Genomic DNA, 20,918 nt, shown 5'->3' with positions numbered 1-20,918 from the left:
TGCTATATATATATATATATATCCCTAATAGATTGTAAGCTCTTCCACAGACTGTATCCTCCGTTAAACCCTAATAGCCTGTAAGCTTTTTTTGTAATTAGTCAAGGAGTATTACTGACACAAGAACACCCATAATTCAATAAGTGTATGTATGTGTTATTCTTTGTTTTTTGTTTTAAAACAGCTACAAAAGGAGAATGCTCTTTTTAGCCAACTTAGCTGCAAAATTAAGGACCCATTTACACTAGCTTGCACGTGTTATATGGAGCATAATGCAGGTGGGGTGGTGGAAACAGGTCCTTAACACTGGTGTGCGCTGTGTAGGGCAATTTCAATGAGTTGTCATGACACATCACACTGTTTGCTTTCTTTAAAATAACAAAAAAAAGTAATTGAACTTTATACAATGCAGCTTGTTGTGATGCCCTTCAGTACGTTGACATGTGGTTATGTGCATGGCACTGTGTACAAATGCAAACATGCTGCATTCTTATGCAACACAACACCAATGCGCATGCATGGTGTGAACAGGGCCCATAAAGAACAATTGTTTTTTATGTGCCCCTGCTTTGATCAATGCTGATCAATCCTGGTGTAAATGAGCCATAAATTTCATGCACCTACATGACAAAAAAATATTTTTTTTTCCAAAGCTATTGTATTCTGACAGTAGATCCTACCAGCTATCAAACTACCTGACCAGTGCCTGCATCTGACTGGATGCTGACAATTCTCCACCCGGCTCTTATGATTTTTGAGTGGAAGAATGTCAAGCGGGAGGCGGCAGACAGGGCCACCCACAGAGCAAAGTTTGGCTGCTTCATTTTGTTCAACTTGTTAAGTGTGTAGCCAGCTTCAGGCAGACTGATATGCACATTAGTGGGAGTGTGCTGGTGGCTTATCTTGACAGGCATTAAATCATTTTGTGTGCTACCCCACAACAGTTAGCACAATCTGCCTAAAGCAGGGTATGTGAGGTAAACAAAATTGTTTTGCAGAGATAATGGGGCCAAATTAATGATTGATTTTGACTATAATGGTGGAAGAAATTGATGGAGCTGGATGGAAACGTTTTCTTGAAACACAGTGAGATAAGAGCTGTCAATCTAGAGGCTGCCTCTTTTGCAGATTGTGGTCGGGAATGAAGAGGCGTGAACTGTCTAAGTCTGTATCTCAGTTTCTACATCACACAAAAGCATGGGGTAAAAAGCAACACACACTGTGGGAGTTAGGTGACTGAGCAGTGAAAAATAATACAAACAACTTATCTTTTAAAGGAGAACTATGGGGTAAGTGTTTTTCCCCATAGCTCTCCTAAGGATCACGGGAGGAGATAAACTAGCGTCCTCCCATGACCCAAAGCTCAGTATATCACGAGCTACAGCACGCGGTATACTGAGACCGCCGCAGCCGGGACGGATCTCAACATTACTGTCGAGATCCAACCAAGTGGGTAAGTGACAGCTGGCTCTGCCTATCGAGAGGCAGAGCCAGCTGTACCTGCCCCCTCCATTCCGCCAGTCAGCACTGGAGGATCGGACAGAGGAGGGGGGGAATCCCTGTAGGGAGCCGTGAGTGACAGTCACTGCTCTCTGCAGGGACATGATCGAGAAGTGAGCGAGCGACAGTATGCGTTCTCTCACTTGCCGATCTATTAAGCCAACGTGTGACAGTTTCATTGTCACACGTCGGCTCGAACTATGAGGATGAGTGTAAATCACTCACCTCATAGTTCTCCTTTAAGGCAGTAAAAAATGTTTTGGAACTATATAAGCCTAATAATAATAGAAAAAATGTAACCATCATTATAAATAATATCAGATTTATGAACAATTTTTACAGTAGTGAACCAATTTCTCTGCATGAGGAATGGCCCCATTTTAAAAGAATCTGAAATGGGAGGCTGCCTTGCAGCCATGGATTCTGGGTTTGAATTCTACCAAGGATGCTATGTACATTGAACTTGTATTTTCTTTCAATGTTCCCCCAGGTTTCCACAATATGGTAGTTTAACTGGCTTCCTCCTAAATTAGCTTTAATATGTGTATACGTTTGACAGGAGAATTAGATTCTAAATTTTGGAGAACATTCTACACTACACACTTTGGAGAACAGCATTTTATGTCATAGGATTTAGAAGACCTGAATAATGCATCAGTGCTATATAAACGTGGGAAATAATAATACTCACCGATTCCAGCTTGACCTACAATCCATGAGAGGCGAATAAAAAGCATCACACCCCATATGTTTAACATGCATCTGACCTGTGAAAAAAGTACATGGAAAATGGTTTTAAGTGTGGAGAAAGAAAACATTTTAATTCCTTTTGAGAAGAAACTTAAGTTTAGCCACTATGAAGCTCTGCAAACCACATACAATGGCCACTTTTTTAGGTGTCTATCTTGTACCAGGTAGGGCACCCTTTTGCCCCCAGAATAACTTAAATTCTTTTGGTCAGTGCTGAGAGACTAAAGTCTAATATGCAGTTCCCGCATGTCCAGCCTGAATTACCGTATTTACGGTAGGTAGGATGCTTCCATGGATTCATACCGTGAGTCTTTAGACCTTACCATCTGCATGTTACAGTAGACGTTGACGTTTATCAGACTAGGAAATGTTTCCAGTCCATATTCATCCAGTTTTGGGGTTGCCAATACTACTGTAACCTCAATTTTCTGTTCTTAGTTGAAACAACAATTAAATCTGGCACATTTTCTGCTGAAGTATACTCTTCAAGGGTCAGTATGTTGTGTTTTCAGCAATGTCCTTCTGAGCAGTACCGTGGTTAAATATGGTTGTTTGAGAAGTTGGAACTTCCTGCCAGCTTTAACAAGCCTGGCCATTCTCCTGTTACCTCTCCCAATAACAAAGTGCTTCAAACACAGTTTTGCTTTTCGCTCCCTTCTCTGTAAACTCAACATACTGTAGTGAATTAAAATGCCAGGAGGGGAGCAGTTTGAAAGAGCTTGTAAACACCAGGTTTAGCACTTACAACCCTTCAACAGTCAAAACTGCTTAGGTGACACATCCTCCCCAGTCCTAAATGTGGTCACACAACCAAAAAAACCTCCTATCCATGTCTGCATGCTTTATATATTAAATTGCAGCCTTTTGATTAGCTGTTTAACTGTTTCCATTATTGATCAGATGTACCTGAAATCACTGAATATATGTTTTGTTTATTAGTAAGTATTATGGGTTGGGCAAAGTCAAAAGTCTGCATATAAAAATTTAGGGGACCTTACCATTCTGAAATTCTGGTCCATTGGATACTTTTTTCTTTATTCTTTCATGTTTAGTTGAACCAAAACTCTTGCTAAAGTGTATTTACACTTTTGTAGACAAATTTGGCAAAACAGCTATTTCATATTTGATACAAGTTTCTCATTCACATTGCATAACTTAAAAAATGTAATTAAATTAATTAATTGAAACATTCTCAGTTCTGAAAGAAAAGTTATTCTCTGTACTGACTCTCTCAGGAATGCTATGGGTATGGGGAATTTAATGTTAACACAATTAACCCTGTCTGTAATGTGCTGGAAGATCTGAATATCAATTCTAAACTAGATGTGAATACAGTCTGTCCTAACAAGGGGTTACAGATCTAGAAGCATTGTATGTTAATGAGAGAAAGTTCATTGTGTCCCTAGACTTTCTAAAGGGAGAGTCAAAGTTTGCTATTCCTGAAATTGAAAGAGAAGTTTGCAAAGTTCAGCTACATAGAGACATCTAAAATGTAAGAAATATATATATATATATATAATTTTTTTTTAATTATTATTATTTTTAGGTATGTTGTGTGAATAGGAGCACATAACTCTTGAATATTACATGCAGTAAATGATATCTTTCATGTTGCTAGGCAATGTATTTTTTTCAATGTACAGGCTTACCAGTACACCTTTTATCCATCCAAACTTTACAAATCCACCCTTTTGTTCTTCTTCATTCTGCTCTTCATCATTTATGGCACCTTCTCCATTGGAAACTGATCCAGGGGCCACTGCTACATCCTATATATCAGTAAAATTAGTAATTTGGCATTTGTCAATACACAAACATCAATCAGTAATTAATAAATTGCTTGGTGATTCTTTAGGTTTCACCTAATTTCACCCATTCTTAAAGCTTTAAAACCATTTAAGGTGTATTATTAAGCAAGGCATATCATATGATACCACTATTCTCAAAGTAACAGTATATTCTCCAAATACATGTTATATTTTACATAGCTGACATCGCTATTCTCAATATAGGTGATGACATAATTATTCCATAGTTTCCAACTACTGTATACCTCATTTGGTGGGACTGTGCCTCTTTTGGAACCAACCCCCTCTGTACCTTTTACCTCCTCAGTTGCCCCTCTTTTTAATCTGATGCATAGATCTCTAATAAAATGTATTAAATAAATAACAGCGGTGGTATACTACATTAAACATTTTCTCTTCACATTTCAAAAAGTTGGGAGGTGTTATTCTTCAAATATAAATATATTGCACATAGTGCATACTTTCCAACATCTTTTTCCCAGTCCCGGGACACTGTCACCCCTGCTCACGGCCCACACTTGTTATGCCCAGATCATACCCACATTTAAGGTAGTCCCACCCAGATCACATCCACTTTCTGTGTGTTCTCTTTATCTAATAATGCAAGAACCATGCAGGAACCAATCCCAATAGCTAATAACTTTTTTTTTTTTTAACTACCGTGCATGCTCCGTAACTGAAACAAGGGCTATGCTGTGATCTCAGGACACAACCCGCAAAACAGCATTATTGGGACGAGGACAGAAATAAAGGACTGTCCTGGCAAATCCCAGACTGTTGGCATCCATGCCTAGTGTTGATTTACCAAAGGAGTAGTGGCTGTTCCCTTAGTAAATGCTCACTTTGGCAAGTATATGTTCACCTTACAAAGTCATCATCATGTGCAAGGGACATTAAAAAAGAAAACAGGATTTTTACTAGAACCTGATTGGGTATTTAACGTAAAATCAGGTTCACCTCATTTACAAACATTCATTTTGCAAAATGAACATTCACTTTACTAAGTGAAAAGTAAATCAACCTTACTACGTTACATATACTTAAGTCACTTGAGTATTATTTCAATTTTTATGTCTTTTTTTTTTAAATGTTAGCAGCAGTTGTGTCATGTAAAATGTCCTAAAAAATGGACAGAATAAATAATCAGGTAGCTTTAAAAAAACTGAGTTCTGAGGTGGAATTCTACTGAATTATGACTGTGCCAAGCCATGAAGTACTGGGTAGAGTGCATAACATTTTGACAGCTGTATGCTTCATTTCACAGAGAATATAAAAACATAACTGACAAAAATCTTTTCTCTACAGGATATAAACTGGGCTGGTGTAAATTAAAAAGCACACTCACACACAGCATCAAATACAAGGCAGAAGAAATTCTGCAGAGCCTGAAAAGAGTATTTTTTCTGTTCTCTTTATTGAATGTATTTCCCGAGTTTCTAAAGTAGTATTTATATTGCATTAAATGTGAAATTATTTTCGCTTCCCATTTCCAGTGTAGAATGAACATAATACGTTAGCAAATGATCTCCTGCAAATTTGCCAATAATTTGTTTAACCCCTCGTATGCCTATAGCAAGACAACCTGTGCAATGCTGTGTAATGCAAGGCGGTTGTTACAAGTGGCAATCAGTTAATAGGGAAAGTTTGTGAGCAGCTATAAATAAAAATGTGCCAAATGCATCATTACTAATGAATATGCATCTTTCTATTTGTAGCAAGAGCACATACAGCCATGTTTAACTGACAAAAGAAAAATAAAACTGCAGTTATTGCCACCTGAAACCGGTTGATTCCAGAATATCCAGAATTAAAGCATGCTTTCACACTCCATTACCATAAATAACGCTTCCTAATGTTCTATTAATGTGCTCTAAATTCCTCTGTTTGCAGTAACAATTACTCATTTACCAACAGATTTGCCCTAAGAAAACTATAAGTCATGCAACACATAACCCTACTGACAGATCTCTATAATGAAGGAAACTGTTGAAACCGAGTTTCTCATGTAAAAAAATATCACATAGGAACACACAAGCAGATAGTAAAATGTTCCAGTGATATCAAGTATTTCATTATTTTGAAAAAATATATATGATAGGGGTCCCCATGTAGGGCAAACCAAAGTGGTCAAAGCTCCCAAAATTTACAAATGCTTCAAAAATCTAATCAGAATAATTTGCAAGGGGTATTAAACCCAAATAATGTATAGAAAATAAGAAGATAACCCCCATAGGGATGTACTCCTTCGGAATCAGTCAAACAAACTTTTTAAAATATTTAATAATTAAAAAAAAAACAATACAAACATATAAGTTAAAATGTTATGCATGTGTCCTGCTAATTTGTCTATACCTTATTGAACACAAACCAGTTACTGGAGGATCTGGCTAGACCACATATGGAAAAGATCATACGTGACAGAAGGATAAACCAAATACAACTTGATATTCAAGCTATAGAAATAGTAATCTCATATCACTAATAGTGACATCACAATTAGAAAAAGCAGGGGAAAAATCCATATTCTGTGATGACCGTAGGATAATCCACTGCAGATGGCAATGCCACATAGAAAGTATTCATATGAACAAGTCAGTATGAATGTATCCATACAAACAAAATACCAGTTTTTCTTTTAAGTCAGACTTGAGGTAGCCAGGTGTGATGAATAGAGGTATCCAGGTGCAGTGAAATTAACGCTGCAAGATGTTACACTTTGGAGTGTACTCAATGTGGCTGAACAGCAAACAATCAATGTTCCAAGTTGGATCAGACTGTATGGTACATATAGCTCCAAGGAAGTATAAAGTGCATCACAAGCCAAACGCGTGATAGCCAGGTGCGATGAGCCAACGCTGTAAAATATAATTCGTGTAGCTGAACAGCAATCAATCAAGGCGCCATGTTGGATCAAACTGTGTCGTTCATATAGCTCCATGGAAAGCACAATGTTTAGGGAAGACCAGCGTGGAGCTGGCGTGTGTTCTGCAGGACGATCTGGCAATTTCGTTTTGGTTCCACACTTAGACCAACACTAGTCTAAGGTTTTTAACCTGCCACACTTACCTCCCAGATAGCAAGCAATTGAGCTGCAAGTTTGAAAATGACTTGCTAAACTATTGCAGACTTGCCAAGCTTCACAATTTTGTTGCACAATTACAGCAAGTCTGTCTGCATTGCGAGTCTCCAGACCAGCGAGCTTGCAGAGCTCTTGCTGAGACCTGCAGGACTCTTGCTGTAGACTTGCCAAGCAAATTTGCTACAAATTCAAAAAGTGTCAACTAGAACTGGTGCTGCAAGTGTTCTGCAAGTCTACAACTTGCCAGGAATATGTGCAGCAAGTTAACAAAATTACAATTTCACCCTGCCACAAGTTTGTAGCAAGTTACCCTTGCTATCTGGGCTGTTACCTGTCTGGGACAAGTCAAGAAAATGCTGGTATATAGCTAAGTATCTGATTGAGCTGCATGTGTGATGTTTCACTAATCTTGTACATTGTTCTTTCCATGGAGCTATATGAACTACATGGTTTGATCCAACATGGCGCCTTGATTATTTGCTGTTCAGCTACACTGATTATTTTTTACAGCGTTGGCTCATCACACCTGGCTATCCCGTGTTTGGCTTGTGATTTTTCACATAATATTACTACATTAAGGCGTAGCTATAGCCCAAACTTTTTTCGTTTTGGATAGAGTAGGGAAGAGTCAGGCTACTGCCAGGCTATCTTTTTGCTGTCTGTATATCATTGGGTAAGTTTCCTTTCATTTCTAGTCCCAGAGACACAACAGGAACTTAGAGAATCTCCCAAAGTGAGGGGAATTCCCCTCTAAGACAGTTGTTCCCGAAACAGGTGTTCCTATTGGAACCCCTTGTTCTGGGGCAACTCTAAGATTTTGGATTTCCCCTCACTTTCTTTCTCGGTGACAACTGTTACCAGTACAAATAGTAGGATGAATCTCCAACTAACAATTTAAACCTGACAGAAGGTCTAACCCTTCACCACCCTATCCAAAACTAAAGCAAGGTTTGCCAGGTGCTAGGGGTTAATGTACCCTGGATATCACTGTTGCTCAAATAAATACAAAAGCAAAAATGTAAATAAGAGCCAAAGTTAAAGTTCCATTAAAGGGATTCTGTGACAAACCAAGGTGCCTTATTGAGAGGCCATGGCTGGAAGAGATGCCAATAATAAGTGTAAAGTGTGTGTGTATATATAAATATATCCACGTCCACGCGGACCAAGGCACACCTCAGGTCTGTTAGTCTATGTTTTAATATTTGAACCCAAAATCCAAAATGTTTTTTAGTTAATGGTAAAGTAGGGAATTATTAAAATACTGTGCTTTTGCCATCCATTGGAGATAATTACCTTCACTTCATGCTCCATAGACACATCATGAAATGACAGGGTCTATCTTAGAGAAGGAGTAGGCAACCTTTACACTCCATCTGTGGAGTAACTACAAATTCCATCATGCATCTGCTTCTGGGAGCCATGCCCGTGGCTGTCTTGCATTGCCTCTTCGGATTTGTTGTTTTACCACAGCTGGAGTGCTGAAGGTTGCCTACCCCTGTCTTAGTTATCACCAGAGCAAGTATCCCCATTAGAAGATGTTCCCTCTATTCTGCCCCTGCCTTAAATTAATATGTAGTAGTAAGGGACTGGTGGCTTTCCACTTATGGTTAGCATGCATGAGCATCAAACTCAGAAGCCAGTCACATGCATCATGCTTTTTGGTAAAATGACTTGCAGGTTCATCTGAGATGCATTTACCATCCATTCACACTGCATTCCTTTTGTGTTGTATAGAGGAACATATGAGGAACAACAAAAAACTAAACTTAACTATTTGTTTAAACTTTAAATCCTTCAAAAATACTTGACAAATGCATGTCAGCAGCAAAGCAAAAACCCGTACACAATTACAGTCTTTTCTTTCATACTGCCATGTAAATGTTTGTTTCAAATACATCAAATAAACACACTCACATCCTGCATCTATATCCAGTATTACGGAACTATTCACTCCAGTGAACATTTTAATAGAAGGTGCTTCTGGTGGAAACTAGACAAGCAAAAGTGTTGAACTTGTTCTCGCTGCTTTGTACAGCAAATCTGCTGTAAATGTAATGTCTTATGTTTTCACCCCAGGTTTGAAATTGCGTGATTCATGTAGATTGTGTCCAAATCGCAGATGAAATAAATTACATTGATTTTTAAGTATTTTGTGATACACGCGGACCTATTAGAAATAGGGTCAGGCCATGTTCTTAGGAAATAACTCATAGGGGGTGATTTACTAACCTAAACACACGTACGCACTAGGTGCGTGTGATTTTTTACACAGCAAAATGTATTTATCAACCAAAAAGTCTCTAAAAGCATATTTCCACTAATGCCATATATGGAAAAATCATGCACATGATGCATATATAATGCTGCTTCACAGTTTAGACAAAAATGGTTAGCTCATGCATTTACATTTCTGCATTCATCAACGCAAGCAAAACAATGTAGAGCTAATTTACACAACATCACCTTGCAATTCATGCAGGGCTTTGCACAACACACCTGCTGGGTGTGTACACACTACAAAGGTGTCTAGATTCCACCAATAGATCATGCTGGGAGGGAACACACTACAGAGGTGTATACTTGTTCGTGGCGTGTTTATAAGGTTAGTAAATCAACCCCATAGTGTGATCATTCCTTATACCAACAGTAGGTAGGATTCATTTTCCACTATAAATGTTCATTTAGAATTTAGCGCACAAAAAGTGTCAAATTTATGGGGTCATTTGGCACAGTTAGAGCATTATTTGCTTGGCCTTGGTGCAAAAGCTACTTGAAGCGAAATATAACCATATATCAGAACATTCAAAATGTGTCTATGATTGTCACCTGGGCTGACGTTTTCTTGTGAATAATGCAGCATTGTTCACAGAACTCAGAAAAGAACTTAACCTTTTATCCTTGAGGCCAGATTCTCCTAACTTCAGACACAGCCTACAGCACATGGCAAGCTAAAGTTGAAAAATGCATTTTTCTTCCGAGACAGGGGTCTGTCTTGTTTGATGTCATTATTTATTAGCGAAAATAAGTATACTGATACCAGTTGGCATATCTCTGTCCCAGCACCTAGGTAGATAAAATAAGCCTCGGACAACATTCAATTTTGAAAAGATTTATTCATGTAAACTAATCAACATTTGGGTTGTCAATCTGGCTTCATCAGAACATATCATCTTGGTGAAGATGGATTGACGTGCCGGATTGTTCATTTCAGCTTGTACTATTATGCAAATGAGTATTTTCTATATTTACAGGGGCTGCCAAGCTGATTTTATTTATGGAAATTCATACAGCGATGGGTTCAATGTTCTCCTGTATGCAAGCAAGATTATACTGTTCGGCCTAATGTATGCCTGGAATATTTTCCCTAATAAATGCCCTATGCTTCACGTAGACCGTGTTTTGTTGTTGTTTACTGTTTATCAAGTTTCACATCAAGGTTTGCAGACAAGGCCTTCTTAAAATTCAGCAATGAAAAGTTTTATGATTTCTTAACAAAAAGTATTGTTGGTAGATACGCAAATTATATAGACTTCCCATAGAAGTGAGATGCTAACAGAGCATGGTTTCTCCACTAAAAGGTAGGGGAAAAGTTGAACTATTTAGCATGCCATGTAAGTCAAAAACACTAATTGTCTAACTTACTACTCCAATAAGAGAACTGAAAAGCAAACAAAGTTGTCCTTTACACACCCCCTCAGTGTAAAACATGGGAAAAAATGATCTTCAGACCACCCCAGAAGGTTTCACTGTTTCTGCCCAGAGTCCACAGCCTTTGCTTAAAAATGGTCCCACCCAGGCCCTGCACCTAGTGCCCATATACACTGTGGCTGCATTCATTCCTATGGTTGGTCCATACTCCTCTGGATTGCTGTGTGCGTCATGAGTATGAACCAGCCATAGCACAAATCATATTATGGGAGTAAATCTGGAAGGAGAGGGGTAAATATTGAGGCAGGTTTACAGGATGGAAGAGCACAGGGAGGATGGACCTCATTAGCGAGATGATGCTCATTGATAGTCTATGGGGCCTGTGGATGTGATCACCAAATATCTCATTGATGGATCGTCTTGGTCAATGTGATTTGATATACAGTGAATGACTAGCAGTGAATTGTGAATGTCACAGTCACTGCTTTACAAATGTACCACTAAGGCTGGATTCACACCTTTTTCTGTGAGTGTTTCATGCTTTTTATACACATTTTATAGGCAATCATGCCATTGTCATCAATAGGCTCTGTAACATGTCTCAATGCATCACAAAACAGTTCTAGCATATCACTGCATCATCCAGGTGAGCACAATTTAAAACAATAGATAACTTGTGTACATGCATGGGTGTGAAGTGGACTCATGGGTATGAAGTGGACCTCATGAGTAGGCTTGAGGTACAGATTTGACACACACAGCTGCAGTGATCTGGATATATTGAGTGCTGGGGCTATTTGCTGTGCCAAGATGGCTAGAGTTAAGTTTTAAAGCCCAATTTGGATCAAACATTTTTTTTGTATATAGGTAGGAAGGTTGAAAACTATTGTCAAGTTTTTTTTCTGTGTCACCACATGGAAGATTACCTCTATTTTCCTGGTGAGAAGGACTCATAGAGAAAGGAACTGATGGGAAATCAACAAAAACACTTGCATTGAGTAGGGTGGGTAAAGATTAAAACCTCTGGTAAATTGTTATCTGCTGTCTGTACCCATGACTCCCATTCCCTTCATTTTTTTGTTGTGGTGTCACAGGGATAAAAAGAGGGGAACTCTCCCCAATGAAGTCACTGACTGCAATTAAAACCTGACATATGTTATAACTCTTGCCCAACCTTTTCAAAACAAAAGAGAACATCTTAGTGAGCTTTAAACACTTGGAACGGGTAATCTCTAGGTATCTGAGCAACCTAATGTTTACAGGCAATGCAAGTCATCCTTGTTGCTTGTAATAATTAGGCAGTTAAGTGGTGAAAGTCTGAGTGGTAATAAGCACGAGAATTCATCAGAAACAAAAAAAATTGTCAGACGCTTGAATCAGTTTATGTCTTAGCCTTCATTCACACTTCTGCGTTGTGGTGTGCTCTGGTAGGGTAGGTCTTTCTTAAATGGGCTAACTGCAGCTAAATTGCACTTAAAGAAGTGCAAGCACCTTTTCTGTTCGCACAAAATGGAAATAGATTACCATGCGATTTAGTGCCAAACAACACATATGTAATGGCTAGGTGCGTTTGGGTCCCATTAAGAAATAATGGCACTGCAGTGCACATAGCATTGCAACATTCAATTCAGGAACACAAGTGGCATCACAAAGATGTGAGTGGGGTCACAGATCCTGAATAAACATGCAGCAAGTGCAGTAAGAGTCTTAACTCCTGATCTGCATATCACTTCTTAGTCATTGGGGTTGATTTACTAAAGGCAAAAGGCTGTTCACTTTACAAGGGAATTTTCCCTTAACGTGGTGACTGAGGTGATGGTGTGCTCCACTGACTTCCATCATCCAATCATGTGCAAGTAAAAACCTTCTTTTTTTTTTTCCTTGAGCTAAGTGTATTTTCATCACATTCAGTAAACTAAGGGAAAATTCCCTTGAAAACTGTAACGTTCCTTGCAAAGTGAACAACCTATTTACCTTCAGTAAATCAACCCCAAGGACTCAAAGTATTAAAGCCCTTAACTCAGAATAACAATAAGTATCAATGACATCAATGACAACTTGCGTATCTCTCTCAACAAAGTATTATTTTAAGCGCATGGCTAGGAATGAAGCAACTTCTGTACTTTCTCTCTGTTACTAGTTGACGTTATATGATGTTACATTATTTCTTGTACCTTGCCTCCAATTGGTTAAATTACACTCTGTTAATCTTTAGCCTGTAAAATTCCTCTATTGTCATAGTTGAAATCATATTCCTTTATAGCAGCTAAGAGGAATTATACCAGTATTTTATTAGTTGTGAATGCTAATTCTTATAAAGCCATTTTGATGTCCTTGAGCTCAAGCTGTAACGTACATACTAAAGTCATATGCAAGACTCTTACTGTACACTGTATTGTAGACTGTTATGTGTTTATCATTTATAGACTACCTTTACTGTCTCTGTTTCTTGCCTAAGATGTAATTAGATTGCATATTCATAGTCGTGCCCACATTTAAAGGGCAAGTCCACCCAAAATGAACAGTTTAGTTGAAGATAGCCCCTGACCTCTTGTAAGTCATGGATATTCCAACAGTGAAATCTCCCGGCCATAATTCTTGACTTTGTTCCTGTCTACCTGGGAATTTTGGGGTTCCCTCCCATCTTACTTTATTATGTTGCTTTCTCTACAGCACAAAATAAAATAAAAAAACTGTCCCACATGGCGATTTCCTTATAATGGCCACAGCAGGTAAGCAAACCCAGGAACCCAAGAGCAGATGTCTCTTCGATAGAGATATAAGAAACTGTCAGGTGGTTGAACGCTTCAACATCCACTAACAATTGTTCGTTATCAGTGGACTGCCCTGTTAATATTAGGATTAGAATGAGGTTTTAATTTTAACAGATGGATTAAATGTTCACGTAAGCCAGTTATGTTACCTTTTACAATCAAATAAACTGAGGTTTAATGAAAATGGGTATGAAGTGAGAACGAGTTCCTAGTTCATCAGCCAGATTGAGATATTATAACAGGATAATTAGGTATGAAAATGTTTTTTAAAGGAGCTTTCCCAACAGACATGTTAACTGTGTTTATTATAATCTAGATACCAATCATCCCCTATATGGATTCATACAAATGGGAATGTTCTAACTCATAATAAAAGGTCGTCACATATCTGAGAAGAGCAAGGTGCTTGCAGGCCACTAGTTGGAGACTACTGATATTAGGTTTGTGTTGTAACAAAAATTATGGAGCTACAGAATAATTTGCATGAAGGGTTGTCTGAGCTTGAGGTTGCATGCTTTCAATGTATGGTTCCTGCATAAAGGACTTACTTGGAGAGATACTGTATGGACGTTTTTATTTCTGAAAATACCAACTACCTAGCTTTCTCTAACCACACTTACACTGACCTGGCACGAGCATGCATTTTACAACAGACTCCAAGTATGTTGTTACAAGTCAGTGACTTAGAAAGGTCTGAAGCCACTGGATAAGCATGATAGTAACATAAATTGTAGTTTCAGGAGGAGAATTCAGCAGTAGCAGCTTCCGTACTTCCTTATTACAGGCTACATTTTAACTAAAATGTTCCTTATAGTATGACATAAACTAAACAGTGCTGTTTTTATGGGAAAGGTTTTTTTCATATATTAGCCCTATGTGGTCCAACAATAACAAGACATACTGCTGCTCTAGTGCTGTTGTTCTGGGCCTTTTCAGTGTAATTTTTGCTCCAACAAACTTTTTAAATAAAAAACACCAATTGTTCCTCCTTATAGAAAGTTTTTGGATCCTTTTTTGACCAAAGAGTAATCATTTTGTGTCACTGATCCGCTATTGGTCCTATTTTGTTAAAACATGCAGCAAAAATAAAGCACAGACTGTTTGCTTTACTTAACTTACCTTTGACTGCTGTTCATGGATTTCTGCCAGACTTGGGCGACTTTTCTTTATGCCCGAGACACTGCCAGTATTTCTGTAATAATCAATCTTGGGAACGGCATCCATCGTGTTGTGTCCAAATGTTTTCAAGTAGTATGTGTGACTGTGAGTATCATAAGGATGGAAACCTGCCTCTGTCTTAATGGTATCTCCACTGTGTAGGATATTGTTAAATATCTCCCTATTCCCTGGCCCATAATTCATTCTGTGGCCGCTGTCTTCACCAGAAAAAGATGTTTCCTCGTACTGCGGTGGGTCTTTATCTCCTTCACAAGCAGGGTTGTCGTAGCCTTCATTTACTACACTGACCTGAAAACGTGTTGGACTAATGGGCTCTGTGTCTGAAAATGTGTGAGGAGAATTATTCATGGTGATTGACACTGTGGTTCTGCTATGTATGAGCTTGGTAATATTTGCACTATGCTAGTAGTACAGAACCTCCAGTGTGATGGTTACAAGGTCATTATAACTGTTTCTGTTCACAACAAGATTCCAGGTTTTCCAGACTCTGAACCAACCTAAAGTAATGAAAAACAGACACACTGTAAGAAAAATATAGTTGCACGTTTTTTTTTTTTGCATTCATGGAAAGAGTGAAAGAAAGGGAAATACTATCAGACAAATCAGCCTACAGGTATATTTTTTGGCAAAAGGGCAGGCTGAAAGGTATGTAGGTCAATATATTAGACTTAAAGTAAGTAGGTAAACGGAACACTGAGAGAGAAGAACACAGCTAGTGACATGACGTGGCCAAGCGGTGAGGAGAGAGAGCCACTGTCAGATCCTGGGCGAGCGTCACTTTCTCACTTCACCACTTCACCACTTCACCATCCAGAAGTGATAGCTCCCTCCAATCCCCCCCCCCGCCAGCTTCAGCGCTTCACTTCTCTACTGATCCCCGCTGCCTCTGCCTATACAGGCGGGGGGGGGAAAGGCGGGGTTCCAACGGAGAAGCTGCAGTCTGTGCCGCCCCACGTCTCACTGCCGCGCTGAACCCTGGCTGCGCCCCCCTCTCAGTCGCCTCACCCTAGCTACGGCCCTGGATAGATAAATAGATAGATAGATAGATAGCCCCACACATAGTGTTCATACTGTACATATTTATTTTTATAGTACAAGCAAAGCTCTTCATATGGGCAATAGACAGGGCAGACAAGCAGGTAAATTAATAATAGACAGAAAGATTGTTTCATTATACAAATATTTGCATTGCACATTGACATTAGTAAAAAATTTATCTTGGCTCTCATGAACCCCATTAGAATAATTACATTATTTTGAGCAACATGCATTTACATTGGGAGCCTCCACAGCAGTCTTTATAGCAGGAATCCAAAGACTCCTGTACATGTACGCATCAAACTTTGGAAGCCCCCACACCACTGTAGTGGAAATGATCAGAGAAAAGACCTTGTTAAGCCTCAAAGACTCAGAAGTAACTTTGCCCCCTGCGGGCAAAGCAGTTGTCACAGACTTCTCTCAGCCATAGGATTGTCATAGCATCTCTCTTGTTCAGTGTTCTAAATCATTGGATGATTTTGTTCCATATTATCCCTAACACAGTAGTTCTGACACGACACAATACAGCTTGCTTTGTCCTTTTTTGAGTATCTAATGCATGGTGGTCCTGCATTGTTAAAGTGCAATGATAATTCAGGGCACTGGATTATCATGGAAAATAGCGACGTAAGTATCTACTGTGTTCAGTAGTAATGTTTTAATAAGTTTAGCGCCTGCAGAACAATATGTTAATAAAGTACAGTAAAATTCAAGGAGATTAAATTATCCGCTGCCTATTCATTTGGATTGCATACTGTGCCTACACAGAGTAGCTGCAAATGCCTAACAAATTTTATTTTAGAGAGGCCATTATGAAGAATGTTAAATACAGTATTACAGTTTGTTTATATACATTTTGTATTTGTTTTTTTATATATATATATATATATAATAATTATTTTTGATTTAAGAACTTGTTATTAGTATATGACCGCTGTCTGATCTGTTTTCAGTTTTGAATTATATTTCTATGCAGGAGGCACATACCCATTGGCTGACCACAACCTTTAGAAAACATTTTTGGTACTTTTCCCCTTAGGCAGCGACACTGGCAGTGTCTGCCAGGCACTAAACATCTTCCTTTCCCCTTTCCTTGCAAATTCAAATGAACACATACAGGGTTATTCACTAAAGGGTGAGGAGTTTGGAGAAGGCAGGAGAAGTGAACCATGTAGGCCAAAATAGCTCATTTGGAAAAATTCTCCAATTCAACTCACTTTCCAGTTCAGCTATGATGACCTAGATTGTTCACTTCTCCTGCCTTCTCCAAACTCGTTACCCTTTTGTGAATAACCCTGATAGTGTAGGTTGAATAGGGAGTCAGTGGTGCTGGAGAGCAATCATACCTGGACATCTGATTGTCCTCTAAGGCCTATGGACACTCTTAAGTCGGGTATACATGCTTCTATTTTCTTTGTTCAACCTGCCAGCTGAACAAAGAAAATAGAACCGATTCCTCCATCAAAGCTTACGACTATTGATTGAGCAATCTCCTGCTGATTCCTTTGTGTTCTGGCAGCGGCTGCCGGCTGCTGTCAAAATACCCAAACAGAGCTGGCAGGTCATTGGCTGCTAGCTCTATTTGGCCGACTATTTTCCGACATACTCCTTCAATCAGCTGATCAAGGGATGCCGGTTGGAAAGCTCCCGACTGTGGCAACCACACATTACATTTCAGCTTGTTCATCAAGAGTTATGGCAATCATAGGTTTTGGCAAGCATAAGTAAATAAACAGAGTACCCATCCACCTGGACCTTCTGGCCTAGGTCTCTACACTCTATGCATGTGTCAGCATTTCTTGGATTCTTTACAATATAAAATGAATTAAAAATTCAACAGGGAGAGTGGGACCCCAGAGATCTCACTGATAGAGTACTCAGGAGACATACGAAATCGTTAGATGAAATACCTGTCCATTGTTTAACAAAAGCTAAAACTTTCATTTTGAGTGAACGGACCCTTTAATGATTTTAGTCAGTGGCGGAACTACCAGGGTCGCAACGGTCGCAATTGCGATCGGGCCCTGGCGTTCCGCCTGTTGGGGGGGCCCGAAAGCTTCCTCATGCCCCCCCTCCAGATAGCGCCGCTCCATCCTCCGCCGCTTATAATGCATTGCTGGGACTTGTAGTCCTGGATAGTTGGAGCTATTCTGCATTACTGTATAATCATCATACAGCAATACAGAATAGCACCAACAATGCAGGACCACAAGTCCCAGCAATACATTATATTATTAAGTAGGGATGCACAAATGTGTGTGTGTTTTGGGGGGGGGGGGGGTTAAAAAGCTGTTATTATTTACATTATAATGCATTGCTGGGACTTGTAGTCCTGGATAGTTGGAGCTATTCTGCATTACTGTATAATCATCATACAGCAATACAGAATAGCACCAACAATGCAGGACCACAAGTCCCAGCAATACATTATATTAGTAAGTTGGGATGCACCAGTGCCAATACTGGGTTTTTTCACACGTACTTATGAAAATGCCCCATACTAAGCGCAGGCAGAATTACCAGGGTCACAATTCAAAATCATGTTTTTATTGGGGGGGGGGCCTCAATGGTTTCTTGCACCGGGGCCCTGGGGTTTCTAGTTACGCTTCTGATTTTAGTAACATTATTTTTGTGTTCTGAATTTTAATAACCTACAAGAATTGAAGTATGTCTTTCCTTTTTTAGATGGACGTGAGGTTGTTAAAGCCTTGTCAGGTATTTTTGTGGACATCTTTGTCCCATTGAAGAACTTTATGTCCTGGACACACAGCAGGAAGTTAGAGGAAATCTCTCCAAAGTGAGACAAATCTCCACTTAGTTGTCACCAAAACAAGTGTCCTTATTGAAAGATTTCCTCTCTATTCCCGTTCTAGTGATAACTTAAAATTTTGCACTTCCTGCCAATTTCAGCCCGTGTGACTTTGGTCAACAGGACAAATAGCTGAATTCCTAATGAGAACACATACAGCTGCATTCCTAATGGGAACACATACAGCTGATCTCCCTAATGGGAACACATACAATAAACCATAATAAAAACCACATGAGTCATAACCTCTCACCTCTCTATCCGCACCCCGCAAAAAGTTTTGGCTTTATGTACATAGTAATAGACTTATAACATGTGAATATCATAAAACATTGCCCAGCACAAAATCTGTGTACATAAATTTAATGGTATTGGAAGCAGCTGCTTTGGCCTGAAAGAGGCACAGTTCATATCTATTACCAGAGGAACTGTTGCTCTATATGGTGCACTAAAACTAAAGGCGATATCTGTAATCTTTGCATGCTGGGTACAGATCTTATAATTATATTCCCATCCAATTAAATATTAAGACACACTCCAGTTTAGCTAAGTTACAACTCTTTTTATAACACAATGCTATTTTTTCATGATTTTTTATCTAGAACAGGTGTCACTTTGGTACAAATACAGTCATTTTTATTCAATTGCCTGGCACATGCACAGACTTTAGACAGATAAGAATGCACGTTGACACTTTGCTAACCACTTTGGTCAGTGTTCAGCAAGGAGGGGTCAATAAATGCATCTCAACTGCATAAAACTGTATCCTGGGCAATCAGGATACAGTTTTATGCAGTTGAGATGCATCAACTGTAGGAGCAATGTAAACTATGAGTTTTATTAACCTGAAATATCTGACATTTGTCTTTTTTCTTTGTAAATTCAGTCACCCACAGGAACCAGACTTTATTTTGCTACAATGACCTCACTGAAATGTAAAATCTAATTATATGCTTCTTCTAGAGCTAAAATTTTACTATGACGGTAGAAATTAATGAACATTTCCAAAATGGTAAATTAGTCCTTAGAGAGCCATAACAGTTTTCATCTGGTGGCATGTTGGCACTGGCATGTTTTCCCACCGTGTGCTTATTTTGTGGCCTGCGGGTCTCACTATAGATTAGCAACATCTGGAAATTTTGCAGCTCTGTTATTGACAGTGTATACTGTCAGATTAGCAGCTGGCCATGAGAAGCTGAAATTCAGTCATTTATGAGTCATTACAGAATACCAACAATTGCAAACTGCAGTCTTTCAACTGCAATATGAAATCTTGTATTAAATTCCCTGTGATGAAATTAAGCTAAGACAAAATGGCTCCTATGAATGTTTTGCAAAGACTTATACTGTACTTGTAACCTATAGGCAGGTTTTACCACAAACATGTAATATGAGCAGGGCCAGATTTATTATATGGGCTTGTGCCATTAGGCAGTAGAGATAAAGACCTGGTCACAATATTCTAAGTCAGGACCTGAAAAACAAGATAATGTTCTGGGCTAGAGAGGTGAGCATAGGGGTGTTTCTCCAAATTTGGAATGTAATTCCAACTTTGCAGCCAAACTTGGATAACATCTATTTGATACTTGTTATATGTTTTCATTCTCACAGCAGAACTTAAATATATATATATATATATAAATGACTGGTTACCCATTGCTTGATGAAAAATTGTATTAAGCTTCCCCCCTTTATGTAATGTTATGAAGGGGGCTGCCTGTAGTGCATAAACCTGACATGACTAGAAAGAAAAAAAATTCCTCAAATTCGACTGCAAAAGTGGAAATACACTTTAAGGGCCCATGCACACCTGGGCGATCCGTGACTGCACGACAATCGTGCAAGATACCATTTGGATTACCGCTTAGTCACGGAGTGACCCATCACCAACAGAAGCGCTGTGGGTGCCATTATTTTCTAATGGCTCCCCAGTCGCGCTGGGCGGATTGCGCGATTTCCCTCCACGATTCCGCTTGTGCATCCGAACACAATCGTGGCTAAAACAGGCTAAACAGCGATGGAGGCTGTTTTAGCCGCGTGTCGTGTATTGCAAAAAAGGTACATGTACCTTTTTTCTGCTATTGCCGCGCAGATATACCCCAATGAAATTAATGGGGCCGTGCGGAAATCGCTGTCTGCAATTGTGCACAACCACACCATCGCAGGACACGTGTCCCGGATCGCTCTGGTCTGCACCAACCTTCAGTCCTAAAGATTGTTTATTTACAGGCTCTATTAATCGAAATCCAACCCTAATACTAAAGGCCAATGCTCTAGATGTAAACAAGTGTAATGTCTATAAATGACCCACATATTACGCCTTTTTAAGTAAC

The 20,918-nt window shown here is 39.1% G+C and overlaps 1 protein-coding gene across 3 annotated transcripts in view; it reads right to left on the bottom strand.

Moving 5' to 3' along the window:
* The window catches only part of SLC12A1 (solute carrier family 12 member 1), a 101,855-nt gene extending 86,624 nt beyond the window's left edge, over nt 1–15,231 (bottom strand). For all 3 annotated transcript variants that reach the window (XM_018571053.1, XM_018571052.1, XM_018571051.1), the window contains exons 1-3: nt 14,679–15,231; nt 3,900–4,019; nt 2,192–2,267 (exon numbers count right to left, since the gene is read on the bottom strand). In XM_018571053.1, the coding sequence (XP_018426555.1) occupies nt 2,192–2,267; nt 3,900–4,019; nt 14,679–15,086 (604 nt within the window). In that variant the 5' untranslated portion in view covers nt 15,087–15,231. The remainder of the gene's footprint in view (nt 1–2,191; nt 2,268–3,899; nt 4,020–14,678) is intronic.
* Nucleotides 15,232–20,918: the final 5,687 nt, after the last annotated feature.

This window comes from Nanorana parkeri, unplaced genomic scaffold (assembly GCF_000935625.1).
Source record: "Nanorana parkeri isolate BGI_ZX_2015 unplaced genomic scaffold, ASM93562v1 scaffold1661, whole genome shotgun sequence".
Lineage (NCBI taxonomy): Eukaryota > Metazoa > Chordata > Amphibia > Anura > Dicroglossidae > Nanorana > Nanorana parkeri.
Note: the sequence above shows the minus strand (reverse complement) of the source record. Positions and strands in the feature narration are given on the sequence as shown.